The following is a 10,869-nucleotide window of genomic DNA, read 5'->3' as shown; positions in this document are numbered from 1 at the left end:
AGCAGTCCAAGACCAAAGCAAGGGAAGGGGATGAAGAATATGGCGGCCAAAGATTGTTTTGATTATTCCCTTTTTAAACCACCATCAAATATGGGGACTATAACAATCCCATCCTTGTAACAATTTGTGAGCAAGGTGAAGGCTACTTAGATTGATGACACATTCAATTTGCAATAGAAACCCTATAAGAACCATATTCAACCCATCATCCAATGGAAGTGGTAGAAGCTAAAGAACATTTATACACAGGCATATATGCAGTAAAACTCAAATATTAAATATTGCTCTTATCAATGACAGTGAAGCGTGGAAGAGCTTTAAAGTGCCTCAAAAAAATGCATGCTGTGGAGGATGTGTTACAATAACTAAGAATCAATGGACTAAATTTGCTTCTCTCCAGGGCTACAAGGTTTTGGATATGATTCACAATTGTGAAAAATGCCCAATAAATTTGTGATGGCTATGCAGGAATAATTGCTCGTAATTATATAACAATTGCCAATTTACTTCTTTCATAGATTCCCAATCATCTACCACTAAAAGGAATCAGTATGCATACAGATTTATACATTCTTTTAAGAAAACCATGCTTAGCTCAAGGAAAGAGAAGAAGCTTTTATAATTAGTGCCTTCTGTGTTTTATATCACAAGATAAATGAGTACAAGGAAAGTCCTATATTGCAGTGGTATGTTGAACCTGAGTAGCTGAGGCAAACCGAAGAGGACCAAGATGTGCAACTAAGATTAATTTAGTCCCGTTTTAAGAGCCAAATGAGTCAAATAATTCCAATGAGAAAGATATCAGAAGATTCCCGTGCTAGCTTTGTTCATGAGTATTTAATTTCCAATGCTCAATTTGCAACTTCAGACATGTAGTTGATAATGAATTTAAATCATAATCATAGTAAGGTGCATTTTCAATGACATTATTATTCATTGGTATAAGTGAAAATTATCTTGCAAGTATTTGAATTTCAAGTTCTCAGTTTTTCACCCTTCCTGTAAATGTTGGACCATGTATGATATTTTGGGCTTCTTTCAGTTTTGTTTATAATATGTATTTTCATTTTACTAAAGTTGTTTTTTTAAGTTTTGTTTAATTTTCAGCTCTGATTTTACACATTTTCGCAATTACCTCCCTGCCACACCCATGGGCCAAAATACAAGAAATATTTTGCAATCCTTAGAAACATATTCCTTCATCCTGAACTTGGAGAGAGATTGAGGTTAACTGACATAATTTTAGAAAAATGCTATTAATTACATTGAATTGCATTCCATCAAAAGAAAAATCAGTCATGGGAGAACCATGATTTAGTGGTAAGGCTACATTACCATGATGATGTATTATTTTTTTATGGTAAAGCCAACCGCTCTGCAAGTCCATGGCTTAGTAGGTAGATTAAAAACCTCTAAGGCATGGCTTCTCAAGTGGAAGGCATGTTCCCTCATGTTTGGAGACAGTGAGCTCCCTCGAGTTTAGAGATGGTGTATTATCTCATATTTAGTTGATGGCAATTTTAGTACTACAATTTAACTATTAGGAAAATCCATATCCTTTTTGAAACTGAAATTTCCTAAAAGCCAAAACATGTACCGATCTGAATGCAGCCCTCTGCTCCATGCGTTTTCGATGCTTCCTTCTGCGAACACTACCCTCATTCGGTCGACTGGGTGGTATAGGCTCTCCCTCCTTATAGATAATCCAGCGGTATGGACCTGCATTCTTCAATCCAAAGCAAACCTTAATTTTATCAATGTGCCCTAATATCATCAACAAGAGAAAATGCTCTCAGCCTATTAACAAAATCTTTCTTTCAAACCATATAAGTGCAATGAGAGTCAAAAGCATTCATTCAATGTAGAGGTTTTTTCTTTATTCACTAAATAATTTTAGGCAAATCTAATTATGATCATAGCAAAATACATTCAGTTTAAGGAATATTTTTCCCATGGCTTATTCAATAAAGCATTCTTTCAAACAACCCATAATTGAAATAAAAGAAAAAGGTAATCAATCAAGAAATTATTTTTCCTTTGGTTCATTTAACACATTTTCCTTTAAAACTATTACGATAATAAGTAACTTCTATTATTAGTTAATGGTTATCTATTTGTAATCTATTGTAAATATTAGAATGTTTCTAAGATTTAACTAGGTTGTAGATAACAGTTTGTTTTCTTTCAGCTAGAATAGAAAGTTTCTATTATTTACAATTGTTTCCTAAGGAAACATCATTTCATTCTTGTGTATATATTGATCTCTTGGTCTCTATTAATATCAAGTAACTATTTTATCCATTACTTCGTAATATGGTATCAAAGCCAATACTTAAGAAAAATTTATCATTTCTTTTCGAAATTATTTGCTCAAATTTTTCAAAATTATTTCTGACACAATCTCTACAACCCACTTAGGGTTTCTGCTTTGAGAAATTCTAAGGAAGAAAATCGCATTTTTGTGCAAAAATCCAAATACAAAAAACACGTATTTAGGTGAAAACTTCGACTACAATCGTGACTTTTAAAAAGATTCGCTTGTTTGTAGCATCTTGGTGTTCAAGTGTGGATTTCTCCTATGTTTGAGTGGAACCACAACCTAGTTTAAGGCGCTATCGCCAATTTCTAAAGTCATTTTTGTTGGTTGCGCATCTGCTAATCTCCATTTTTTGGGTGACAAATCTCTATCTTTTGGTATCAATTCTTCATCTTCTATGTCGTCTCAGCAAGAACGTCCCTCTTCTTGGATTTTTTTTTGCCTGCAATCGACAATTTTTCTGTAACTTTTTATCCATGGCCGTCAACTAGGGTTTTGTTCGAAAACCCTAATTTTTTGTCTCGAAAAAATTGTCTAATTATAGATTCTTGGTGGGGTTTTTGGGAGCTCAACTAGATTGACGTTAGATTTTTTGGGTGCCTCGATTTTTGTGCCTCAATTTTCGAGCCAGTATATCCAAAAGCTAGCAATAACTTCTTTTTAGGTTTTTCGAGCTCTCTTCTGGATACCCCTTCAATTTTTCTGGGTCTTCCATTTTTTGCCTCAAAAGTACGTGCCTTCACAGATTTTCAGGCTTTTTCATTGAAAAATATGCTATGGTATCTCACTCTAATATTTTGCTCGAGAGCAATTCAAAATTCAATGGTTGGAACTATGGTACTTGGAAGCAACAGGTGATAGCAATTTTTGAATATCAGAATACTGATCAAATTGTTTTGGATGTTACACAGCGTCTGACTGCCCCTAGTATTGATCAAGATACATGGGACCTAAATAATTGGGAGGCGGTGATGTTTCTCAAATTATCCGTAGCTAATGATCAACTCGCGCAAATTCCATCCAACAAAACAATTGCCAAGATATGGGTACGTCTCAAGAATCTTCATAAGACTTCTGACAAAAGCAGAGATTTCTTTTTAAAAAACACTTTGTTTTCTATTTTCATGGATGAGTGAACATCACTCCAGGCTCACAAAAATAGGATTCAGGAAATTTGTGATTAGTTGCTTGCCATTGGTCGCAAGATGGAGGAAGAGGACATTGTGATCATCACTCTCAGGAGTTTACCCAAGTCCTACGAGCATTTTATTGAGACTACCAACATCACTTCTTCTGGTGTTGATCTGAAATTCAAAGATCTCTATATACTTCTGCTTTAGCAAGATCGATGGAAACTGCAATTCTGTAGCAGTTCCAACTCCACCTCCATAGAGAAAGCCTTTGTTACTAAATCCTTTCAGCAAGATAAAGGCAAGTCTCAACAAAAGTCCTCTGCTCCAGCTTCAGAAGGCTCCCAAAAGAAGAACATTCAATGCAACTATTGCCATAAGTTTGGTCACGTGCAAGTTGAATATCGAAAACGCTTAGCTTCCCAATCTAAGCAATTAGGTTTGCAACCCAAAGAGAACAATGCAAAGCACATTAAGCAGATGAAATTTGTCTTATACACTTTCATGGCTAAAAGCCCCGCGGATCATGTGAAGTCGTCTACCTGATATGTTGATTCAAGTGCTTCTTGTCATTTCACCCACCACAGAGACTAGTTTACTGACTACAAGCCTTATTCATATTTTGTTATTTTTGGTGGCAAAGAAGAGTACATTGTTGTCGGCAAAGGCAACATTCAAATCTAGTTTGTTGGGAGGAATCTCTTTTTCCTCGATGTGTACTATGTTCCAGGGATGGAACTAAATCTACTCTCAGTTGGTCAGTTGTTGCGACACTCTCCATAGTTGGATGTCACCTTCAGTTCACATCAGTGCACCATCACTACTAGGGCAACTCAGTCTATTGTTGCCAGTAGGTCTTGAGGATCATGATCTTTTCAAACTTATTGATTCTAGTGATTCTCAAGAGTTAGTTATGGCTACTCGGTGGTCTTCTGTTAGCAAGCTTTGGCATCAGCAGTATGGGCACTTAAATGTGCATTATCTCTCTTAGTTGGCTTAGGAAGAGCTTGTCCTCGGTTTGCCAAAGATTCAAACATAGCAGCTTAGAGTTTGTGATGCATGCCAGGTTGGGAAGCAATATCACACACCTTTCACGAATGGCGATCCATGGCAAGCTTCTCAGGTACTTCGCTTTGTTCATGTCAACATTTACAGCTATATGGCCACTCTTTCTATTCTTGGGTCCAGGTATTTTTTGTTGTTTATTGATGATTTCAATAGAAAAATGTGGGTATATTTTCTTAAAAAGAAATGAGATGCATTTACTGCATTTCAGAAGTTTAAACCTTTAGTTGAAAAAGAGTCTAGGAAATCCATTATTACTCTCAGGTCAGCCAATGGGGAGAATATTGTTCTAATGAATTCTCTAGCTTCTTGGATACTCGTGGCATCAAACATCGGTTAACCACACACCACAACAGAATAGTGTAGATGAACGTCAAAACTAGACAATCACCGAGATGGCTCAATCCATGCTCTAACACAGACATGTTCAAGAAGTACTGGGCATAAGCAATTAACAATACAGTTTATCTTTTGAACTAGTCACCCACAATGGCAGTCAAAGGTAAGACTCCAGAAGAGGCCTGGTCAGGTCACAAGCCCAAAATCAGTCACCTAAAGGTTTTTGGCTCTCTTGGTTTTGTTTGGATCACTGATGCGTCACGCACCAAGTTGGATGCCAAGAGTCAGAAACTCATGCTTGTTGGATACAGTAGTCTTCACAAAGTCTACCGCTCTATCAACACTGAGAAATCTCATCTCTTGTACAATCATGATGTAGTCTTTAATGAGCAACAAGGATCATTCATTTTTTTCTCCTGTTCCTAATCCAACAAATCAGACTATAAAGGCTCATGATTTGGCAATTAAACTTCTATTAGGTCCACCTAATGGGAGGGCTCCAGTAGATCCTACAGCTCCAATTATACCAATGATCCCTGTACAGACACCTCCAACTTCTTCTGCAGGATCACCCAAATTTATAGATGCTTCACTTGAGTTTGATCCACATCTTTTGATGAGGAACCTAATAGAGCATCTAATGATACTAATGTTGGTCATTCTCCTCTCCGGCATAAGTGGTGGGCTAAGACACTTATTGATCTTCAAGATGATGAGCTCCTTAAAGGGAGAACTATTCAAAAAAAGAGCAAATCTATATAATCTATTAACTTTTCTCTCATGGCCAATATTCATAGTGTGTTTGAACCACAAACATATTTCAAGGCTAAAGGAATTCCAAAGTGGGAACAGGCCATGACATCTAAACACCAGAGCATGCTGAAGAATAACACCTAGGTCCTTTTTGATCTTCCAAATGGGAAGAAACCCATTGGCTACAAATAGGTTTACAAAATCAAATACAAATCTGATGGTACTTTGGACAAGTACAAAGCTCGTTTAGTTGCAAAGGGTTTTTCTTAGTGTCAAGGCATTGATTATGAGGAGACCTTTGCTCCTACTACAAAGATGAGCAAAATCAGATTAGTCCTAGCCATGGCAGCACAGTTTGGCTGAAAAGTCCATCAAATGGACGTCAAGAGTGCTTTCTTGAATGGTGATCTTCACAAAGAGGTCTACATGATGCAACCTCTTGGTTTCAAGGTTGTCAACAAAGAACATCAAGTTCTCATATTAGTGAAGGCTCTCTATGGCTTGAAGCAGGCCCCTCAGTACATGAAAATTGATAAGTACCTTTGTGATCAAGGCTTCCATAGGAGTTCTTCAAACTCAAATTTGTACATCAAGACAACTAACAGTGACATCATCCTTCTGGTTATTTATGTGGATGATTTGATCATCACTAACAGCTCGAAATCTTTGATTTGGGGAATCAAGCAAAATTTATGCCAGTCTTTTGATATGACTGACCTTGGGCTCATGCATTATTGCTTCGATGTTGAGGTTTGGCAACAATCTTTTAGAATATTCATCTCTCAATCCAAATATGTCAGGGCTCTATTAGACAAATTATGTATGCAAGATTGCAAGCCTGCATCTACGCCCATGGAGAAAGGTCTCAAGTTATCAACCAAGTCTAATTCTCCTCTTATTGATGATACTGCATATAGACAACTAGTAGGCAACCTCACCTAACTCTCTGCTACTAGGTCTAATATCAACTTCACAATCAACTATATCTCCCGCTTTATGACAACTCCCAAGGTTGATCATTGGATGGCAGGAAAGTGTGTGCTTCGTTATATGAAGGGCATTATAGATTATGGACTTATTTACTCTAGGAGTTCTAATCCTAGACTTAGTGGTTTCACAAATTCAGATTGGGTAGGCTCTGTTGACAATCAAAAGTCAACTTCTAGATATGTGTTCAGTTTGGGATCAGGTGTTGTGACATGGACCAATAACAAGCAGGAGACAGTTTCTCTCTCCTCCATAGAGTTTAATTACAAAGGAACTGTTATGGTAGGATGTGAAGTTGTTTGGTTTTGTCAGATGCTTGGGGATATGCAGATATCACCAGCAAGACTGACCACCTTATTTGTTGATAACGAAGGCATTATCAAATTAGCACAGAATTCAGTCTTCCATGAACGAACCAAGCATGTAGATGTTCACTGTCACTACATACGATAGCTAGTTGAAGACAGGACAATAGACTTGCAATATGCTCTACAATAGATTAGACTGCAGACATTCTCACCAAGCCTCTTGTCCTAATAAGCTTGTCAAATTCAAAGGACAGCTTGGTGTAGTGGATAGATTAACCATTAAGGGAGGGTATTACGATATTAAATAGCTTCTATTATTAGTTAATAGTTATGTATTTGTAATCTATAGTAAATATTAGAATGTTTCTAATATTTAGTTAGGTTGTAGATAATTGTTTGTTTTCTTTCAACCAAAATAGAAAGTTTATATTCTTTACAATTGTTTCCTATGAAAACATTGTTTCATTCTTTTTTATATATTGACCTCTTGGTCTCTACTAATATCAAGTAAGTATTTTACCAATTACTTCATAATAAAAACAACCCATAAATGCAGACAGAACATTAAGAATTGAGAATGTTACCTGCTCTCTATTAAATGAAATCTTTCAGACAAACCAGAACTGCTATAAAAGTGAAAAATATTAACTACTGGAATATTTAAATGCTCAATCTGTAGAACATAATTTTCTTCACCACAATGAGAGGAAAAAGCATTCAGCTTCTTAGTGCATGAATAAGATTTCATTTCAAGCAATCCATTATTGAAATAAGAGCAAAATAAATTGACTATTGAATAATCTTTCTCATTACTGAACAAAAATTTAGTTCTAGAAATCCAGAAGCACAAACAATGCAAAAACACATCCACTATCGGAGTATATAATCGATGCTACAGGAAAGAGGAAAATAAAATCGTACAATATTTCATAACTCTAGTGAGAGCGAAACGCATTCAGTAGTGAAGTATTTTCAAGCAACCTCAACTAGATCAGTGTAAGCTATTGAATAGAATTATCCTTCAAGGAATTTATAAGAGCATTAACTGCAAAGCGCGTTCAAGCAATCGTTTTATTATGCATTTTTGCAACCTTTCAGCAGCTACATTGCTCTGATTGTAACTTATTATCCATGATCAAACAAGAAATGTAAACTAAACATAGATGGTTGACTGGATTTAGTAATTGAATCGTGGACAAGCGTTATTGTAAACAATTTAATTTTGAACTGGTTATGTACAAAACTCACCGGGCGGTCTCAAGGCGGCTCTTTTTTTGCGGTGCTTTGCGCTGGGCATTCGCTTTGGCAATCGCTGATCTCCTAAGCTATGGAAACCCTCCTGCTTTAGATTCCATGGCGATGAATGACCAATGAACGATTGTCCCAGCGGTGAAAACACTGTTCTTCCTGCGCAAAAGCCATCAAGTGGTAAAAAGGTATTGAAGAATCGGTCTATAAGAGGCTTGTTGCAACTAGTACTGAGTGCAAAGCAGGAGGTTTGTGACGGGCTGAGGGTTTTAGGAATTGCAGAAGCATTGATCGTGTGACGTGCCAGAAGTTTAGAAAATAAGCTTCTCGCAGACATGATAAAGAGTTATACCGGAACTCTGATGAAAACTGAATCTCGCTATTACCCTAGTTAAGCCGTGCCTGCGAGCCCTGAGACTTTTTAAGAGGTGGAATTACATACAAGGAGTTAGGAAACGTCTATGAGATTGATTTAGTTCATACGATTTACACGGAGATATAGAAGGTTGCACCAATTTCTTTCTGCAACAAGGATCGTACTATGTACTGTATCTTAGTAAAGAAATTACAATCCTTATTATCTTCTTCCAACAATTTTCTTAGGCCCCGTTTGGTAACAAGAATTTGCAAACACAACTCACACACTTGGGGCTTTATCAGATAGCCCTTATTCATGTGGTCTGGCCAAGACCACTACAAGTCAAAAATGATTTAGGAAACTTGGCATATTTCCTAGGTGCTCCTGCACCAACAAAGCTCAAAGCCAATGGGTAGAAGTCAATAGTAGGAAGAAGAAGTTGTTGACTACTAGACCCTTTTTTAACATGGTTACTAAGAGAAAGTACAAACCTAATGTGGAAGGTAAGAATTAATGTTTGGGTAGGAAGAATAATAAAGAAATAAGAGAATTGGCAAGTAAAGTTGATATAGTAAATGGGGGATAGTTCACCATCTAAGAGAGTTGTAACAAAAGTTATAAAGGAATATCATATCATAGAATATTAGAGGATTGAATTCTCCTCATAAGAAGGATATTTTGCGGAATGTGGTTTGGTAACCCAATTTGAACATTTGGAGGGACCCTTATGGAGAAGGGTAGGTATTTAGTTTAATGGTTTGAATCTATTCTTGAAACAAGTCATTTGCTGAATGTTTATTACTTCTTGGAGATCTAGTTTGACTCCTCAAATCAATGGTATCAAATCTAGTAGATCTATTGAGGGGTGCAAAATTAGTTACTTGTGTTGTAGATTGTTATATTGAGAAGATGCCTCCAAAAAAAAATATAGAAGGAGATACAAGAGCTGATATAAGCTACTAAAATAATGGATAGAGAGTCGAGGAAACAAAGAGACTAAGATGCAATAAGGTAAAGAGAAATGAGACAAGTAAGCAAGTAAAATGCAACCATCTCAGAAATCTTGGAAGCTTTGGAAAGGATTCCTACGAGGGATGTGCATGAAGAACAAGAAAGTGATGCTTAAGCACTTGACAATCCTCATGGAGAGGATGGAGGGGACTTAGATCTTGAAGAAAGAAGGATGATAAGGTTGTTGAAGACATTTCAATGTGGTAGAAGAAAGACAATAATTGATTTCCATACTATCATGGCAAGATAGATAGTGAAGAGGTTTTGCGGTTGATAGATTCCCAATAGAACTATTATAATTATGGAGATATAAGTGAAGTAAAATAAGGTAAAGCTATACAAAACATAGCTAAGAGGGACAACATTGACATGGTGGAGCAGTGTAATGGAAAAGAGGTTTTGTAAGGGTGGAACAAACATGACCAAATGGTGAAGGATGTGCCTCTTCCATCAAATAATACAATCCAAAAATAGAGGATAAGGAATAACTTGAAAGAAAAGGAGATGGTTTTGATGACCTACATAGAGGAATTTCACAAGTTGAGCATAAGAGGTGGATTAGAGCACAAAGATGAAAATGTTGCAAGGTATCTTAATGGGCTCATATAAAACTTGCAAAATGGGATTACCTTGATTTTTCCTAAGATGCTTAGAGATAGTTTCCAATTGGCTATAAGTGCATAAGATATGGTCAATAGGAAGAAAGAGAGACAAGAAGGTGGTAGAGGAAATGCAAACAAAGGAAGGGGAAGAAAAACCAATAATATGGGAAGAAATGACAGTTTAGTTTCATATGAAATGGTGAACAATTTATATTTGGAATGGTCACCACACAATAGGCCGTATAGAGCATCACATGTAAGTAGTGATGATTTTCTTAAAAGATAGATGACTATGAGCATCACATGTATAGAGCATCTCCATTAAAATATGTTCGCTGGTGTAAACCTTGAGGAATAGTTGGTCCCAATTCAGTTGTGTGTCAATATTAGGAATGTGACCAATTAATGTGACAACCTCATCATATGTCACCATAGTCAAAGTATTGACAACCCATAGGAACTCAACCTTTGAACATCCCATCTATAAATGACCTTATAAAGAAAGTTCAATAAACCCGCATGAAACAGTGAAACAAAAGTTGCATACTTGTGAAGATGATCAGACTGCAGGTGATCAATATGTCTCAAATCTATATTCAGTTCTTTTACTATGCATATAAATGGTTTGTTATATAAAAGACTTATATCCACGAGATAAATAATCATTTTCTTACTATGCTATCCTTATCCTTGGCTGATCTCTGGTAGACCATTTCTTAACCATCCTCCTTCGATCTATAGGTCACTGTAT

General features: G+C 36.4%; 1 protein-coding gene across 1 annotated transcript in view; it reads right to left on the bottom strand.

Moving 5' to 3' along the window:
• LOC149540109 (protein translocase subunit) overlaps nt 1-8,616 on the bottom strand; it is a 62,822-nt gene extending 54,206 nt beyond the window's left edge. The window contains exons 1-2 of the mRNA XM_089801304.1: nt 8,148-8,616; nt 1,598-1,719 (exon numbers count right to left, since the gene is read on the bottom strand). Of these exons, the coding sequence (XP_089657430.1) occupies nt 1,598-1,719; nt 8,148-8,484 (459 nt within the window). The 5' untranslated portion in view covers nt 8,485-8,616. The remainder of the gene's footprint in view (nt 1-1,597; nt 1,720-8,147) is intronic.
• Nucleotides 8,617-10,869: the final 2,253 nt, after the last annotated feature.

The sequence above is a fragment of the Cupressus sempervirens genome, chromosome 9 (genome assembly GCF_028749045.1).
Source record: "Cupressus sempervirens isolate cs-2001-9-10 chromosome 9, ASM2874904v1, whole genome shotgun sequence".
Lineage (NCBI taxonomy): Eukaryota > Viridiplantae > Streptophyta > Pinopsida > Cupressales > Cupressaceae > Cupressus > Cupressus sempervirens.
The sequence above is the reverse complement of the archived record's forward strand: the minus strand, read 5'-3'. Positions and strand labels throughout refer to the sequence as shown.